General features: G+C 30.6%; 3 protein-coding genes across 3 annotated transcripts; 2 read left to right on the plus strand and 1 right to left on the minus strand.

Moving 5' to 3' along the window:
- The first annotated feature begins 4,689 nt into the window (after positions 1–4,689).
- LOC135958091 (zinc finger protein 652-like) lies at positions 4,690–10,891 on the plus strand. Its single transcript, XM_065508955.1, has 2 exons — positions 4,690–5,868; positions 9,295–10,891. Exons 1-2 carry the CDS (start codon positions 4,780–4,782, stop codon positions 10,375–10,377), a joined length of 2,172 nt encoding a protein of 723 aa, XP_065365027.1. The 5' UTR covers positions 4,690–4,779; the 3' UTR covers positions 10,378–10,891.
- Positions 10,892–15,162: 4,271 nt separating this feature from the next.
- On the plus strand, positions 15,163–17,614 carry Usp30 (ubiquitin specific protease 30). Its single transcript, XM_065506855.1, has 6 exons — positions 15,163–15,362; positions 15,502–16,217; positions 16,278–16,367; positions 16,435–16,758; positions 16,817–17,028; positions 17,096–17,614. The coding sequence occupies exons 1-6, from the start codon at positions 15,281–15,283 to the stop codon at positions 17,205–17,207; spliced, it is 1,536 nt and encodes a 511-aa protein (XP_065362927.1). The 5' UTR covers positions 15,163–15,280; the 3' UTR covers positions 17,208–17,614.
- Positions 17,604–19,848, minus strand: Rad17 (Rad17 checkpoint clamp loader component). The gene is made up of 4 exons (XM_065506853.1): positions 19,752–19,848; positions 19,030–19,697; positions 18,111–18,574; positions 17,604–18,055 (listed from the first exon to the last, which is right to left on the minus strand). Exons 1-4 carry the CDS (start codon positions 19,764–19,766, stop codon positions 17,646–17,648), a joined length of 1,557 nt encoding a protein of 518 aa, XP_065362925.1. The 5' UTR covers positions 19,767–19,848; the 3' UTR covers positions 17,604–17,645.
- Between the last annotated feature and the right edge of the window lie 72 nt (positions 19,849–19,920).

Below are 19,920 nucleotides of genomic sequence, written 5' to 3' on the forward strand. Positions count from 1 at the left end.
AAACGTTCAAGCAACTTGTAGACATTTCAATTAAGGTTCTATAGCTGAAACAAAAAGTCGACTTTTCGACCTTTCGACTATTTCCGTTTTTTAAAAAGTCGACTTTTCGAACTTTCGACCTTTTTCGTTTTTTAAAAAGTCGACTTTTCGAACTTTCGACTTTTGGTAATTTATAAAAGTCGAACTTTCGACTTTTTATTTCAATCGACTTTTTCGACTTTTAGACTATTTTCGACTTTTTACCATTTCTTGTAACAAATACATAGTTTCTACATTTATTGATGCGCCTTTTGTAATGTTTAGCAATCAAAATGAAATTTATCAAGGCGATAATAGTTAAAAGAATGTTGTGTAGAAAAAAGCTTTAATTTATAAACATTTATTTATATTTATACACTACAAAAAATGCAAGTGTACCAAATTGCAATAGTTTTAGTATAATGTTGCAATTAAATATTTTTTTTTTAACATTCCAAAAAGTCGACTTTTATCGACTATTCGACTTTTATCGACTATTTTCGACTTTTATCGACTATTCGACTTTTGAGATAACATAATCGATTGTTCGACTTTTTTCCGACCAAAAAGTCGATTTCGACTTTTTTCAGCAAAAGGTCGATTGTTCGAACAATCGAACAAAAGACGGCATTATTCGTCATTCACGCTCTCATTCGTCATTCAACCCCCAATTACGAACTGAATTACATGATTCGCCATACAAAATTTCAAGTGCAAATTACCTTGTTCGTACGTAATTCAGTTTGAATTACCTTATGAATTACGAACGAATGACTGTCATCTCTAATTTTTATCGATTATTTATGTATCAAAATCAGCTGTCCAAACAAAAATGTCAAAACATAACAAAATAAAGAAAAAGATTTTTGTATTAAATAAATAAATTAAAAGAAATAAAAAGTCTGATTAACCTAGCGTTTACACATGCAAGTAACAGTTCGAAAAACACAATACATACATACTTTTGCACTAACACAATCACACATGCAGCCACTTGCAGCTCACTGCCTACTGAATTTAGGTGGACAGTGATTTTCGACACTTTCATACAAGTGATGACAAATAGAGTTGCCAATAAATAGCTTTTAGAAAATTTATCAGAAGGTGGTAAAATAATAATTATATTTTTAACTTATTTTATGTATTTTTGTAAAAGAAAATAGTACAAATGACCACTAATGCTTATCGTTTTCGTAAAAATAGCAATTTCATTAGTTTTAATAAATAAAATTGTTACTAATATCTATAAAAATTGTTAACCTAACATTTTCCCCAGAAATTTTTATATTTGAATATCATGGTAACACTTTATTGTTATGAATAAAAATAATAAAATTTGGTTTCAAGCCGCAAATGGACTTAAAAATAACAAATGCTGATATATAAAAGGTTTATTTATCGAATTATCTGTAATATTCTTATATTTGTGGCATTTTGAAGACATCATTCTCCTTCGCTAACATTTACAAAATGAACTTTTACTTGCATGTGTAAACGCTCAAGCAACTTGTAGACATTTCGATGTATTTTCGACATTTTCGATAATAATACGTATTATCAACTTTCATCAATCTACTTGCATGTGTAAACGCAGCGTAAAGTTAAAGCCACGCAGCTCTGCCATTCTTTCAGCCCACACCTCTAATAAAGCCCGCTCGCTGCCCTGGTCCCATTTGCTTGCACTTTTTCCTTTTTCTAATAATGAAAATAATAATTAAATTATATTTGTTTAATTAATAATGCCACAATTTTATGTTTTTACTTATGACCACTAACATTTGTACTATTTTCTTTTACAAAAATACATAAAATAAGTTAAAAATATAATTATTATTTTACCACCTTCTGATAAATTTTTTAAAAGCTATTTATTGGCAACTCTATTTGTCATCACTTGTATGAAAGTGTCGAAAATCACTGTCCACCTAAATTCAGTAGGCAGTGAGCTGCAAGTGGCTGCATGTGTGATTGTGTTAGTGCAAAAGTATGTATGTATTGTGTTTTTCGAACTGTTACTTGCATGTGTAAACGCTAGGTTACCTTTTTTATCCATTGCCAAATTACAAATTTAAAATTCGCACCAAACAAACAAAAAAACAAAACATGTAAACAGAAGAAAAAAAACAAGAAGAAGAAATAAGTAAATGTCAAACTGAATTACGAATGTTGTCGTGTAAACAGGTTGATTCGAAATCGTAATTCAAAACGCGAATTAAGTAATTCAGACTGTCGTGGAAACATGGCATTATAGAACCCTAATTTCAATGTATTTTCGATAATAATAAAAAACAAAAATCTGGTAACTCTCATATATTATCGTAACGGTTTCTTTGTCGACATGTTTGTTTTTGTTTTTTCAGTGTTGATATTTTTCTTAAACAAAGTGAAAAAAAAATTACAAATAAAAGAATAATTATCAAATATTATCAAAATTTTTTTTTATTTTATTAGTGCCTAAAGTGTAACACAACAAAATTTACCCAAGGTGAATGAAAATTCATTTATTTGTATTTTTCCACTAAATTGAAAATAATTTAAATTATAATAATTTTATGTGTCGCTAATTTTTATAAATAAAAAATGTATAAAGTTTAGAAATTTCTTGGTAAGTTTTGCGCTTTTACTTAAAATCTTTGTAAATAATTATATTAATTAAAAAAATAAGTACCGATGCAACTCATTTAATCGCCAAACTGCTAAAAGTATATATATAGGTATATGTATGTATCTTATTAAATAATTATTTGATCGCAAATTTGTTAATATCATTTAAAGGGGCTTGAAAACAATATATTGTCGTTATAACGATATATAGGAATATACAAACATATACTTTTACAATATTTGGACGGCAATTGACCAGTGAGTCGCTTTTCATGACTTTTTAAATCGTTACCTTTGCCAAATGTTTTATCGCATTTGTGTACAACGTCAACATGAATGCGACGATTGCTCGATCTGTAAAATATCATGGGATAATTGGGACAGGAATTTTCGTGTTATGGAGAGCTCATATGAGATCTTAACTCCTTTATCTTTGTTTTCTTGGATCCACAATGAGGGCATTCGAAATTTATTTATTTGTAATGCTTATGTACATTCAATGAACTTTGCGCAATATAAGCCTGTTACATTCGTTGCATTGAAATGGATAGAGTTCTTTGAGTCCATGTGAGGATTGGTGTTATTTTAAAGCGTGTAATTTTGTATAAATCGACACATTATTTATATACATGTCAATAAGGAGTTTTAGCCGCAGTATTGTCTTGTTTTTCACTTCACTGTTGTGGTATGTGATTGTGTCGATAGTGATACATTTAGCTCCGGCTATTTGTAAATGGCTGGCCACATTCCTCATGTTCGCAAATGATTATTAATTATTCTTCCCCGTGTATTTCATTGAGATGTTTAAGCATAAAGGTAGATTTGTGAAAAGCATAATCACACTTTGGACACTGGTACCGTAATGTGTACGTATATGGATCCAAAGTTTGCTGGCGACGAAAGGAATACCTATGTGTACTTTTTTGCTTTAGAAAAGATACTCTCCGTTTTGGTTGCCAGCTTATTTTTATTTATTTTTATATTAGATCTGTCGTAATCTTCACTAGGTACTGTCAGTTTCAGAATCTGAGTAGGTATTTCCTCACTTTCGACTAGGCCGTCATCTGAACTATTATTTATATCACTATTTATATCTGTGCCTACTATACTATAATTATACTCAACCTATACTCTAGTTCACTGTCTTTGATTTACCTGTAATTTAATTACTTCCTCATTTGTCAACATTTTTTTAAATACTTTTTCTTGATTGCACATTACATGAAATTCGGAATTTTTTTTAGTTTATTTCTACAAGACTGACAAGTACTATTGGGATATCTATCATGAGCCAAGGGTTGTCTAAGGTAGCATCTTCCAACCAGTTCCGCATTTATAAATTGAAACTGAATATTTTATGCTTGCCACACACAGTATATACCTACTACATATGTGGCTCGACAGAAACTCTGCACTGTCTCATATGAAAGATTTCCAGAAAAATTTAAATTTTGTTTAGTTTACAATTTGCTTAAAATCAATTTTTTTTTGGCCTCAAAAGGCCAAAATAATAGCAAATATAGAATATAAAATTAATGAAATATTTAGTGGTGATGAATATTGAGTGATTACGAAAGTATTTGTTTTCATTTATCAACCACCATATGTATTGGAATTCATATATGGTGGAGTCAGTCAAACAGCTGATAATTTTTTTCACTTGTTTGGTTCTAGCGTATTTCAAAGCTTGTTTTTCTATTTCAATATCTACATATTCTATGCTTTTTAACACAAGTACACAAACACAGAGTGGCCGATTTTAAATAGCATCCGATTCAGAACCCAATCTGTTATATTGATATACTAATGATATTTGTATTTGTATGTATATGTTATATGGGAAATGCGGAAAGGTTTAAATATATATACAAAAAGAATTAAATACATTCAAGCCAACATTTATAAAATAAACTGTAATATTGATCAAGGTTTCTACCGTAACACTAAACTCGGTAACCAACCAATGCTTGTATGCGTAAAACAGTTTATTGCATTTATTTACGAATATAAAGTAATCGATTGTAATTTTACAACACTAATTTATTTATAGTTGTGTTAAAAAATCAAAAAACAAAATACGAATTAGTTAAATGTTATTTATAGAAAGTGTATTTGAATGCATTTGAGAATTCTATTGATTCCATTCCATTTTGCATAATGTTGCCAGTCACACGTGCACACTTGGATCATATTTGTTGCATATGTCTCCTGGACATAAGACCCGCAATATTTACTCAAAAAGTGTACGATGTCAAAGAAGAAAAAAATATGTCCAAAATACTTAAAGTCACAGCTCACATTACGGTATTAAAAAATCCAATGAATCAAAAATATATCAATGATTATTGTCGGAAAATATGTGAAATATGCTTCCTTAAGACTCAATATTCGTACTTTTTTCGTGAAAAAATTATGGCCTCCACAGCAGCGCTAAAGGAGCTGCTGGAAAGTGATGAGCTAAATGATGAGGATATTAAAAGATTGCAGTATTTTTGTCGTATTTGCTTAAATCGACAGAATACAAAAAATAATGCAAAAAGTTTAAACATGCAACATTTAAATTGGTTAAAGGACTGCAGTGGCATACGATACACTTCGATTATAGATACGGAAAAATTTCGAATAAAAGAGGGAACCAATATCAATGAGATAGCTGTTATCAATGATACACACTTTCCACAGCAATTGTGCCAAAACTGTTTAAAAAAACTGCAAAATGTTGAAGATTTTCGTAAATCGGCTACACAGACATTCGAGTACATGATCTCAGTTATGGGTGATGCAAGTGGCCCGGACGATGATTTGGCGACACAAGAAATTAAGCAGTTCCGAGAAAATGTAATATGGAAAGAAGTACCACAAACACAGCCAGTTGCAGTAAATGAAATCAGTGCCACGCAGGATTGTGCGATTTTTCAAATTGAAGATGTTAAATATGAGGAAGGTTATCAAGAGAGCTTTTGCACAAATAGTTTACAATTTGAAGTACATAACACTTATACTGGTGTCGATCCAATTGCGGATGTAATAGATTATTCGAACAATACACTACAAATGAATGATGATGCATTTGAAGATGCCATGGACTTTATGGAGGAGTTTCCACATTATTCCGATGCAGATGACGACGATGATGCAGACTTAAACTTAAATTTTAGCATTGAAACGGTTTCTTCGGCTGAATTCAGTGACAATGCTGATAAAAATAAATGTTTAAGAAAAAGTCGTGATAAAAATTCAATACAAGTAAGAGACTTATACACGGCTTGGCCGGATTTTTTTTATCCACCACCAGAGTTTTAAATTATATACATACATACTCATACATTTTCGAAAACTATCTTGAGTTGCATAAACATTTGTTATTTTATTTTTAATTCTTGTTTAAGAAATGTTATGGACTGTTATTAATGTTTTGTTTATTATTATACTACTAGTTATTATAAAAATAAAAAAAAACTTACTTATTTTCATAGATATCGTAGTTGCGACAACAAAAAGTCTTATTTGTGTTTAATACGATGAAAATAAAATGAGTGTTAAAAGAAAGTGTAATGTGCTGTTTTTATAAAGAACTCGTTTGTATTTTAAAAACAGCACATAAGTCTAGCAAAAAATACAAAATAAAGGTATTTATTATGAGCTGTTTTTCTAATCCAAACGAGTACTTTGAGTGAAAATTTAACATGTGTTTTGTTATTGTAACAAAAACAAAATAGAAAAACAGCACATTACAAACGACAATACTGAGTACATATTAATATTTGTGAAAAACTCAAGTATCATAATATAATTTCATTGTCTGAACAGAAATTGTATTAGATTTTCAAAAAACAAATGATTTTTTAAAAAAAGTTAAATGCAAACAAAAATTTGTGTTATACTTGGCTATGCTGTATTACATTGCTATAGGATAATTTTCCAGATTATGGATCCATACATGTGTATTTAAATGCTTTTCCGAAGTGGTCCTTATATGGGAGCTATGACCAATTAGCGAACGATCTTCCTAGAATTCGGTAATGCGATTTCTATATATACATATTAGAATTATTTTTGTAAAATTCGATATGTTTAAGAGATTTAAACATTTTTCAGTATTAAGGTAAACAAATGGAGAGTTGCTTATTTTGTTGTTTTTTTGTTATAAAAAAGATACGGAATGAAACAAAAATTGAATATGAAATCAATCGAAATTCATCACACCTAAATCGTTTTTGAAATTGATTTCAATTTTGAAAACGATTCACATGCCTGATTTACAGTGCCGGTCAAAATAATAGCACCACAGAACCTTAAAGCAATTAACATGGGAAATATTTTTATTCTGACCATTACAAGAACAAAATTTAAAATATTTAAATTCTAGAAAAGTTTCACCAATAACAATATTACATCCTCTATTAAAAGTAAAATTTCCGAAGTATTACCATTTTTCAACATTCAAGTACCAAAAACTTTTTGGTCAAATAATTAAATTTGTTTAATATTGTTTGATATCAGACTTCTATAGAATGTCCTCCGAATCCAATTTCAACCAAAATTTAAGATAATATATTCATCTTATCTTACAAACACACAGATTTTAAAATTATAGTTTGATTGTGGTTTTTCTATTATAACATTCGAAGAATATATTGAATACGTGGAATAAATAATTCAATCTTATATGATCAAATGCTTGATAAAATCATACTCAGATATAAAGCAAAGAAATTATGAACATATCTATGGAATGATAAACTGATATAAATTTGCGTTTCAAACTAAAAGGTCAATGTCGTGGCACAGGATGGTGATATCCCCAAACAGAATTTTATTAAAAATAGATGGCTAACCCCCATTAACACGATGGCTGGTTAGGCGTTAACTAACAGTTATACTGTAGGTTAAAATTATTTTTGTATGAAAACTGTCAGTATAACTATTAGTTAACACATAACCAGACTTCGTGTTACTGGGGGTAAGAGTCACAAAAAGGGTAAAACGAAACCAAAAATATTTAAGAATTTATTTTGGGGAATGAAAAAATATATCTTGTGCCAAATATACAAAATTTTCAAAATTTTAGAATATTTATGAGTAGGAGGTGGTCGGTCTCTTTTTTCCCAAAAAATACGAAAACAAAAGACAGCAATATTTTACTTTTATTAATAACGTGTAAGAACGTTACAAACCATAATAATTGTTACTAAATTAAATTTTGTCCTTGTTAATTTTTGTTTATTTTAATCGATTTCTATCTTGGTGCTATTTTTTTGACTGATGAATTTCTTAGGTATTTATATATTATGTAGTTTTTTCTTTAAAATTTGAATCTAAGATTTTAAAGTTTATTGAATTAAGTATAAATTTATACAAAAACAACAAACATTTATTTAACAGTTTTTACGTAATATTATTATATAACAATATGAATGTCGTGGTGCTATTATTTTGACCGCAGCTTATGTACCATATATCCATATTCCGGGAAGAAATTTGTATTGGGGAGAAATAATTGGACCATTTTCAACAGAGCTTGTCTTTTTATCAACAAAATTGCATGATATTACATATTTGCAAAATATTTCAAGAAAATAGCAAAACATTTTCGAAAAATATCAACTATTTTGAAATTTCTCTCACATTTTGGTCCATATCTCTTGTTCTACTTGACCGATTTTGCCCATTTTCAATACCAAACATTTCTGAGTATCAAATAATATTTGGGATATTCAACAGAAGGACGGACATAGCTAGATCGTTTTCGAATTTTAAAAGGACCCTTTTGTGTCTACGACCTTTACGACCCCCATCTTTTGGGTGGTGTTTATAATAAAGTTTGCAGAGAAATATAAATAAAAAAAAAAATGAAATACTTGTAATACTATCGTGTAAACAAGAAATGTATTTTTCGAACGATTTCTTGACATACCGAATGATTTCTAATTATTTATTCATTCATGTAATATAGAGCCTAAAAGATATGTATTTACTTGTGTACTCTCCTCAATGTGCTTATCAAAATAGACCATCGATAAAATATTTTTAAATATAAAATCGAATTCCTCATTTCTTAATTATTTATTTAATTTCAAGATTTTAAAAAAGTAAAATTTTCAATTTCATTTTTTAAAGTATTATCCGTTTTGGAAATCTAACATTTACAATTAATTGCTCAATTCACAAAGAGTCCTATCATGTCATATTGTCACAATCATAGAGACGAGACACTCCGATTTGTAAAACAAAAATACAACAAATCATATGTTTCATACAAGAACAAAATACATTGACTAACATGTATTTTGTTGTTGCAAGAGATAGGTTTTTGACAATTACGTCTCGTCACTATGTTACCCTATGGTCACAATGTCCTAATAATTCACAATGGTTTGAAAATGTTGTTATTGCCTTTCAAGCAAAAAAATCTAATAAAATAATACTACTCTGTATGCTATGTTTATTGTGTTATCGTAATCAACCAGCCGAACGCCTAAGAGTCGGTAAAGTCGACCCGCCGAGTCGTGAATTATTAGGACAATATGACATGATAGGAGATCTTGTGAATTGACCAAATATGTATGTAAATATGTATGTATCTAATAAAAGTCACAACAAGTTTCGCACTCCATAAAATATTGCATTATACATAAATAAATATTTTTAAATTTCAATATTTAATTTTAGTATTGTACAAGTAATGAAAACAAATTGTCGAAGCAAAATGAAGAAAATATCGAAAATGGAGAAAATACAATTAAACCAAAACGCCGAAATAAAGATAAACAATCCACTGAAGATAAAAATAAATTGTCGAAAAAAAATCAAGAAAATGGAGAAAATACAATTGAACCAAAACGCCGTAAGAAGCGTAAACAATCAACTGAAGTTGAAAACAATCGTCAAAAACGCACAAGAAAAGCTAAACAACCAACGATAACCGGAAAATCATCACACTCTGACAACATGAAAAGCACTGATGATGACGATGTTAAAGATACGATAGTGTGCGAAAAATGTTCCCATGTATTTGCTACGATATCCACCTTTAAAAGACATCAACGAACAGTGCATGCTACGAATCAAACGATGCACAAATGTCAGATATGCTCAAAAGAATTTAAACGTAAAAGTCATTTAGATGATCATGTACGGACGGTTCATGAAAAACTTAGGGCTTTTAAATGCTCCCATTGTACGAAATCATTTGCTTCAAACAGTTCGAAAAGAGTTCATGAACTTACACACACTGATGAGTTTCCCTTTGCATGCGAATGGTGTGGAAAACGTTTTCGCCAATCCTTTCGATTAAAGGTTCACTCAGAAATACATACAACCAAACCCGAACTTTTGTGTCCAATTTGCAAAAGAAGCCAAAAGACGGCCAAAGACTTAGAAGAGCATCTGAGAAGTCACGATGATAAACGTTTACAGTGTCCTTCGTGCGGCAAACTATTTTTAAGAAGTTCACATCTTAAAGATCATTATAATGCAGTCCATTTAAAATTACGTCCTTTTAAGTGTGAATTTTGTGAATTAGCTTTTGGTGATCGGAAAACACGACGTGTGCACGAAAAAAGTCATACGGAAGATCGTCCTATGACGTGCACCGTTTGTAAACGTGGTTTCAATTCTTCCATCTCTTTTGGCAAACACATAAAGCAGTCTGGGCACTCAACAGAGGAATGTAAAAGCAAAACAAAAAAATCTAAAAAGAATACAACTAAATTATTAAGTCTATACTACCCTGAAAACTTAACACTGTTTTAATGTATTCTCTAAAGTATATACCTAATTTAGAAAATACATTACAACCTTTAAATATAAACTAAACAAACATTCCCCTTTTCACAGTCAACATGACCGAACAATTTTACATGCTGAAGTTGCTGGTTAAATTTTCGTTTCCATAATTATATTCATATATAGACTAATTCAATAACAACTGAAGGCTTAGTGGAGTAATATTATAAGGCACATAAATCAAAAAATTGGTATAATCGACTTTAAATTTAAAAAATTAAATATGAATGTAAATTTTTATAAAATAAGCATTCTGATTTAACGAATATGTATAAAAAATCTAATTTAAAAAGAACTTATGTTTTTACACTAACGCCCTCTCAGTTGTTAATGGCTTACAAAACGAATTTTGTATAATAATTTTATGAACATTTGGTTTCTTTAATGAACATTATGAATATAAAGATAATAATAATGTATTTACATATAATTGTTTAATTATATAAAGATTAAAATAATAAAATTTATATACATTATATTACATATTTTGTTATTCCATATTAATAATAACACAGTGATACAAAAGTGAACCAAAAAAATATGCCAGGGTTCTCATGTAGCAATTCCGTTTTGTTGGAGTCATAGAGTACGGAAATAATTATAGTTTTTCTCGATCACTTCATTTTAGTGAAATAACGGTTTCTTAATACCATAAATGATAAAATTGTTGAAAAAGGTACGTAACTCAAAAAATCGGTTCTATTTCAAAGGAATAATAATTGTATCTCTTAAATAAAAGAAAAAATTTTAAAATCAATATTTTATAAGTTTTTAGGAAAAATATGTTTCTTATGTGCTGTTTTTATAATACAAACGAATACTTTGAGTTGAAGTTGAAGAATGTACATTAGGGATATAACTTTTTACATTTTTTGCAAATATGCAAATTGGCATAGCATAGTCGTATAGAGCATTAAAAAATATGAAAAATCACGCACCAAACGCAATAAAGTTTTTCATTAAATTTTTTCAATTATTTTGAAAAACAATATATTTTATTTTAATAATAACTGCGGACATTCTTCAAAATATAATTTTTAAATAAGGGAAGATTCCTCAACTTGCAAAAAAAATAAAATTATTTATATAATTTTTCATAGAAAACAAATTTGGTTAATTTTAGAAATTGGTGTTGGTGCGTGATGTTTTTGATTCCAAATGATCTAAAACAAGTAAGAGAGCTATATTCGGCTGTGCCGAATCTTATATACCCTTCACCAAATTATATTGAAAAAATATATTTTTTTTTAAATATTTTTATTTAAACAAAATCAAAATTTTTTTTTTAATGTTTTAAATTTTTTTAAAAATTTTTTTTTTCCAAATTGTTTTTTAATTTTCTTTAATTTTTTTGGAAAAAGAATTTATGAAAAAAAAAATTTTTTTGATGAAAAAAAATTCGGGTTTAAAAATATTTGTTTCCGATTTTGACCCATTGTATGTTCAACTTACTATGGTCTTATATACGTCGTTGCAAAGGTCTTTGAAATATCTATCATTAGCTATCCATATTGTCTATATTAATGACTTAGTAATCCAGATATAGGTAAAAAATCGAGGTTGTCCTAGTTTTTTCCTTATATCTCAGCCATTTGTGGACCGATTTTCTCGATTTTAAATAGCGACCGAGCCGGAAGAATTTCGGAGATATTTATGTATGAATCGTGTATGGAAGTTATTTGGGGGCTTCGGAAAGTTGATTTCAACACACAGACGGACAGACGGACATGGCTATATCGATTCCGCTATCTAAAACGATCCAGAATATATATACTTTATGGGGTCGCAAATGAAAAATGTGGAAATTACAAACGGAATGACAAACTTATATATACCCTTGCCACTCATGGTGAAGGGTATAAAAATAATTTTCATTACTAATACAACATTGGCCATCACGTGGTGGTATGCCAAAAATTTCGCCAAAATTAGTTATATACCTAATGTACATATTTTGTTTTAGTTACAACAACAAAACACATGTAAAATTTCCACTCATAGTACTCGGTTGTATTATAAAAACAGCACATTAAAATCGATATTTGCTGTGAAATATGAGTGATCACAGATTATTTCCTTTTTTCTAGTACATCTTATTAAAGATATACAGTATTGGCCATAACTGTATAAAATCAAAGTTTTAAATATCTATTATGTATTATTTTTATTTGTTAATATGTTTAGTATTGATAAACAAATACTTTCAAAGTTTACCTTTCTATAAGAGGTAACTTAAAATCAAAAAATATTTTAAGGTAGAAAATGAAACGGACAAAACTAAAGCACCCCTTCAAGAATAAACTATAAAAAAAAATTTAATTAATTTTTTGTTGCAAATCCTTTGTTTTGGATGGCACAAGAACATCTCTTGGCATAGAAGATATTATGTTTTTATGGCGTTTTTCGATATTCCTTCCCAGGCTATTTTAACGGCATGAAATAAATCGTTATTCTCCTTATTTCAGCAATTTTCACTATTTATTTTCATATTAACAATGTGCCACAAGTTCTCAATAGGATTGAGATCGGGAGATTGACCAGGCCAATGAAGAACTTGAATCTTATTGCTCTGTAGTCAAGTCTTACAAACTTTGGAGGGGTGCTTAGGATCGTTATCCTGTTGGAAGCTCCCTATAATTAACATCTCTTCACTGGCATAAGGCAACATTACAGCTTACAATACATCACGGTACATGAACCGATCCATAATCCCATAAATTTTATGATTTGGCCCAAATTCTTGACCAGAAAAGCAACCCCAGACCATTACATTGCCACCTCCATGTTTAATTGTTTCTTTGCAATACTTAGGATTCAGTCTTCCTCCTTTTGGTCTGCGTACATGCCTTATTCCAGCGGAACTTTTTACGACCTCCAGAATGCGCCGGTGATATGCGACCAGTCTTAAAAAATTTTTAAACGAGCCTGAAAATAACTGATCTGTTAATTGAATATTTTTTACTCAATTCATTTAGTGATAAGCCCGTCTTCCAGTCTTCAATAACTTTAATTTTAAATTCACTGGAGTACTTGCTCCTTGTCATTGTTTTTTTTTTCACAATAAACTGCATAAAACTTAAATTTTGGACATTACGTCTTCCTTTATTTTTATCTTTTGGAATTTTTAAGTCCATTCATTGTGATTCCCGATAACTCACATTGCAAATATGCAGTACCGAGTCAAATTTTTAAACATCTTATAAGAGGATGCTTTTGTTTTGTCCCTTGCGTTTTGAGTTTTTATATGATTTATCATTTTAAATTAATTTTTAATAAAATTATCTTTTTCTAAATGAACATTAACAACATTAGTTAATAAAATATATACAAAATACATCCAAAAAAAGCCGTTTTTATCATAAAAATTATGATTATGATATTGGCCAATACTGTATGTACATATGAGTGATTTTAGATTTTTCATATAATTTAGATTTTAGATTTTTCACAGATTATTGCCCTTTTTCCTTTAGGACCGCTTATTAACGATATATGAGTGATTTTAGATTTTTCATATAAAAATCGATATTTGTTGGGAAATATGAGTGATCACAGATTATTGTCCATTTTCTTCTAAGACAGCTTATTAACGATCTAAGTGATTTTAGATTTTTCATATAACAATCGATATTTGGTGATATTGAGCCAAAATATTTTTATGAAAAACTTTTAGAACAGTGTTTGATAGTAAACATGCCAAATCAGTAATATACATTTGTTAACAATTTTATAAATTTAAATCTAATTTTTAGATACAAATGTCGAAAAATCGAATATATTATAATAAAAAATAAAATTGTTGATGTTCGAAATGTCGAAAAGCCAACTCTGCATTGATATTAAATAAATTTGAATCACCCTGTGGTTTAATGCCATGTCTTTCGGGATGCCATATATATTTTTATACGTACCACTTAAAATATGAGGGGTAAATTGTGTTTGTTATTCCGTTTGTAACAAAATCTAAATATTCATCGCAGATGTAGAAATATATATTTTCTATATCCTTATAAAATTCTAAGATTTCCGTTGAAAGCACGATTAAAAGTTGAAAAAAGACAACTTTTAAAACATTTTTGCAAAAGAAAAATTTGTGTTGTAAATAGTAAGAGTTGGTTCATTATTTATCCTAGCACCCAAACAAATATCTTCACGGAATAAGTCTCTATGATACAAAAGTTATCGACCAACATGTGAAACCAAAAAACTGTCTTTCCGTAATATGGTCCTATGATACATGAATGTCTATAGAATAGTGGTACCATTAAAATTTGGTATTGAAAATATCAAATTCTGATAAAAAATAGTTGTGGCGTTGATCTGGTTAACAATTTGTGAGAAACAATAAAAATCAATAAAAACTAAACAAAATAAAGTGATAAATAATTAAACGATTGAACGGTTATAATTTATAAAAATAATTATTTTATAACACATGCAAACAAACATCTACAAATACTCATGAAATATACATTGATAAAATTACGGTGTTATGAGAAACAATAAAAATTATTTCCATTTAAATTTTTTCAATAATTTTCACTTTGGTTTCCATTTTAATTATTTCGTTTTCTCAACATTCTTCTTGTGGTCTGCTTAGGAATTTATTGAGTCAGTCAGCAGAATAGAGGGGCATATGTAATTTTAATATATTTCAATAATCCCAAGGATTTTCGATAATCCAAATATTGGTGGGTAACACCGTTTCGTACGGCATCCCTAAGAACAGCTGATGTATGTGGTATCGATATTTATTTTTTCATTAATGTCTGTTTTTCTTTCCGAGTGCAATTGTTAATGAAAATGTAAAAAAAAATTAATGTAATTTGCTATAAAATTGTGTAAATTTCCTTAAACAAAGTTTTGAAAAATGGAAAGTGAAAAAATTTTAATGGCAGCTGGCGTAACAGTAGCAGCAGTTGTGGGAGCTTTTGTTTTTTGGGGACCTTCTGGTAAGTTGGATGACAAAAGAAAATGAGCAACCAATAATACCATTGTGACCTCCCACTGCTATGTTGTGATGTACAATAAGAGTGGTGGTGGGGCAATTTGTCTATTTCAGCTTAATACTAAATTTAATACTTTTTAAAGGTAATTCGCGTTTACGCCAACGACGCGGTCAAATAGCTGGACTTCATAATTTTGGCCAGACATGTTTTCTAAATACACTGTTACAGGCGTTAGCTGCATGCCCGCAGTTTATAGCCTGGCTGCAATTGTATAATAATGCGACACCAGATCGCAAAAGTTTAATAAGCTCGTTGCTCAGTACGTTGGAGGTTGTAAACGGTACCCATACTAGTCTAAGGGGAGATCCATATTCGCCAGGAGCTGTGCTAAGAGCATTAAACGCATTGGGTTGGGTCATACCACAAGAAGAACATGATGCTCATGAGTTATTTCATGTAATGCTTTCGACGTTGGAAGAGGAGGCCCATCGTCCCAAACAAGTTGGTTCCTTATCGGATGCTTTGCCAGTGGACAATGGTATTGGTGATCAACCCAACCGACCATCTAGTGCCATGTTAAGTGATTTTCTCAATGCGGATTATGATGAATCCACTGGTTTGTCACGCATGGTACGTTCTGAGGCCCACACCCCTGATTCTCCGGCCTCGATATGTGATCGGGACCTACATGCCGATCATTTACCATCTTCATCGCCACCAGAAGCTATGGAAATTGGTGGAATGTCATCGCCTGTTTTGGGTGGTAGACCCAGTCGTTCTAGAGACGCTCTAAACAAAAGATCATCAGGATCATGTCGCTCCCTGGAGCGCTTAACTCGAGGACCTGGAAAAGTTTCGGTATGTTGCAAACAAAAATGGACCCATATTTTGTTTATACATATAGAGTTTATATTTTAGATTTGGTCTGAAAAAATGCCCACACAAGTACCACATCCTTTTCAAGGTGCCATGGGTACACAAATTGTTTGTAATGGCTGTGGATTCAAGGTTAGTAGTGTTTGTCGGAACATGCTTTTAAATAAATAATTCAACTTTTATTCTCTTTCCCGTCAAGTCCACTGTTCGCTATGATAAGTTCGATAGTATTACATTAAATTTACCACCTCAACGACGCAGCGGTCTAAGTTTGGGTCATTTGCTAAGTGACTACATTACATCCGAGGATGTCACTGGCGTCAAGTGTGAATCATGCAATGAAACCACCACTCACACTAAATCCTTAACATTTGCTAAACTACCAGCATGTCTTTGCGTACATATAGCTCGCACGGTATGGTTGCCCACTGGTCAAGTGTGCAAACGTCAAGACTACGTGCATTTTCCCGAAAGCCTTTCAATGGCTCCCTATAGTTTTGTACAACCCCATTTAAATAGCCAGGTTTGTAAGAATTTCATTCGGTTTCAAAGGTTTTTTATTTCGCTATCATTTGCTTTAGGCTGGCACACCTTGGGGCTCTACTATGTCATTGTTTTCTTCTAGTCTGCCCATGAATAACATGGGCGCCGGTGCCGAGTCTTACGGTACGGGCTTTGGTACAATGTTTCCGCGTAATCTCTATCGCTTATTGGCTGTTGTTGTGCACTCTGGTGAGGCAAATTCTGGCCATTTTGTTACTTACAGGAGAGGAGCTCTACGCAATGCGCATAGGTAAAGCTAAAAGAAGTTTGGCATAAATTGATTGCTTTTCAATTTATAAACTACAAATTACTTTCAGATGGTTTTATACATCCGATACTATAGTGCGTGAGGTGTCAATAGATGAAGTTTTGAGTGTTCCCGCTTATTTGATATTCTATGATCGTAGCCCTCAGAGGCCTTTACGTTGAATTACATTTGTTTTCAAGGATCTCGATGAAGTAAAGACAAAAGCGTCTGATTATTTTTTACTATATTTATATTATACTATTACTACCTAAAAGCTTAAATGGATCAAATGTATTTTGGTGTTAAAACAGATATGAAACACCAAAATCTTCAAGAAACAAAACCAATAAGAAATTGCATTTTCAGTTTTTTTTTTGTATGGTGTTACAAACAACAAATAAAATACAATTGATAGAAATTTACCCGCATAATAAAACACATACTCGTTCTTATTAAGCGTAGTGATTTATGATTACTCTTAAATGTTTATATGTATGTTTTTCTTTTTCAATATTACGATTTCTCAACAGAAAATAAGAATTTCAATATAAAAAATAAAATAAAAAGTACGTTTAAAATATGTATAAAACTGATTTTTTTTAATTAAGGCTCTAGGCTTTTTAAGGTGATATTACATTAACAAAGGTTTTATAGTCCAAGGCATACAGACTGGAGGAAATATTATGATGTTCAGGCAAAACTTTCGAAGCCCTGGATGGTATTTTGGCTGTATTGGGATCTAATCGCTTTTGTCCTTTGATGGGCATCCAGCCAGTGGTGGGATTTGTATTGGACACCATGACACTGCGGATGCCAACATTTAAACCGGTCAATACTAAAGAATCATCTCTATAATCGTTGAGCATAATATCACAAAGACTTAAACCATTGGCCGCTTCCAAGACATATTCGATATCGCGAAAATGGAGTACATAATTTGCTTGTACTAAATCGATAAATTTTTTTGGTTCCGTAATAAAAGCCTCTGTCAATTCTTCGGGTGAATGTAAAAAACGTTTGGCCTCGGTAACTAAAATATTATAAAATATAGATATTGTGCGCCACATAATTGTACTTATACTTACACTTTGGATTAAATACCCTGCCCAAAGCATGCATCATTGTTACCGATTCATCACGTCCGACAGATTTTAGTGCTCTCTGACCTTTTCTCTTTCTTAAAGTTTTTGATTCTTCTACCATTGCAACACGTTTGGTTAATAAACATGGTGCTCCTTTCAAAGATGAGAAATGCAGATTTATTAATGCATTTCTTATGTCTCCCTGGGCCGATATAATTATCGAGTCAATTATATCTGGTGATGGTGATTTGTAAATTTCGCAGTGTGGTGGTGAACGCATTAGAGTGCAAAATCGTTTCATAGCCTTTTGCATTATAGTCGATGCTGCAGCATTAAAACTAATGTGATTAATAAGGAACTTCTGTTTTATTTGATCGGTGAAGAGGTTATAACTGATATTAAGACCTCGAGTTTTAGCATCGGTTACTATAAAGATTAAAGGTGATTTGGCATAGTTGACATATTCTCTAAAAAAAAAAACACTTTTATTTATGAAAAGTTCACTAAACAGAACTTTATAAATTTTTATCAATGGTTACTATACTTATTAAAATTTCGAATTTAAACTATATATGTATTACTGATAATGCATATTTTGTTATATTTTACTTCAAAATATTTATTTATATGCATATTATCCCATTTTTTAATAAAAATATACCAACTTCTTTCGACATCCAGAAACTGGCAGAAAGTCTTCTTCATTCCTCTACTAGCAATTAAAAATTATCATTTCAAAACATTTTGCTTCATAAAAGTTTAGAAATAATTTTTACAAAATACTTGGTAATTTCCAATTAAATTTTGTTACCGTCATATTTTCCAATGAAAATCCGCCCCACTCATTTGTATATCACTATTCTTTTAGTGTTGAAAGTGGTGAACAAGTAAATTAATAGCATTTATTAGACGTATAACTTACTCTAATATCTCCTGAAATACTGTAGGATCTCTTAGCAGAAAGTTGGGAAAATCTTCCACCATTAGTAAGCGTTTATCTGTGGCAATTGTCTCCAACAATGAACGATATCGCGATGCTTTAAAAAGGAAATTTTTAAAAGCTTCTACTTGTGAACTAACATATGACTGTCCATAAACTTGATCGCCCAAATTATAGATCATCTCCTGATCAACAGGATTTATCCATTCTTGTATATTGATTTTGTTTTCTTTGGCTAAGATTCGTATAGCGGCTGTCTTTCCACTACCCGAAGGTCCAGTAAGCAAACAAAGCTGAGACGGTTTTTTGCGCTTCATGACAGCGCAATGTTTAAACCACTGTTGTACTTCTTGTAGCTTTTTGGGATGTACGGCCAATTCGTCACTTGTTACTGGAGCAAAGACATCAATCCAATTTTCATTGGAGATTTGTACGTCAGTCTTTGTTGTTCGCTCCAGAAATGTGGATGCTTCATTGCTGCAGTCTTCTAAATCATCCAAATCAATTATATCGTCGACTGGTGCCGTAGTGGATTGTTTCTTTGTAGTTCCGGTGGGCTTTGGAATAACGTCTTTCGATTTTTTTGGTTTTGGTGAATTGTTGTTTTCCAGATGTGATAATTGGGAAAACATAGAGTTAACCCAAGTTTTCTGCAAAAATTATAACATAATATTTATATTCTTCACAATTTAAATAATGCAAACCTCTCGTGTATTCATTATTTTTACGAATTTGTTTATTTTTTCATCAGTTTGTAAATATTTTAAAAATTCTGTTTATTTTTAATAACCTGGAATGCTATGAAATTGAAAAAAAAAAATAAAGGTGCCACACTGACTAAAATTAGTATATTTTAGTTGTAATCAGTGTTGT

Source organism: Calliphora vicina, chromosome 4 (genome assembly GCF_958450345.1).
Source record: "Calliphora vicina chromosome 4, idCalVici1.1, whole genome shotgun sequence".
Lineage (NCBI taxonomy): Eukaryota > Metazoa > Arthropoda > Insecta > Diptera > Calliphoridae > Calliphora > Calliphora vicina.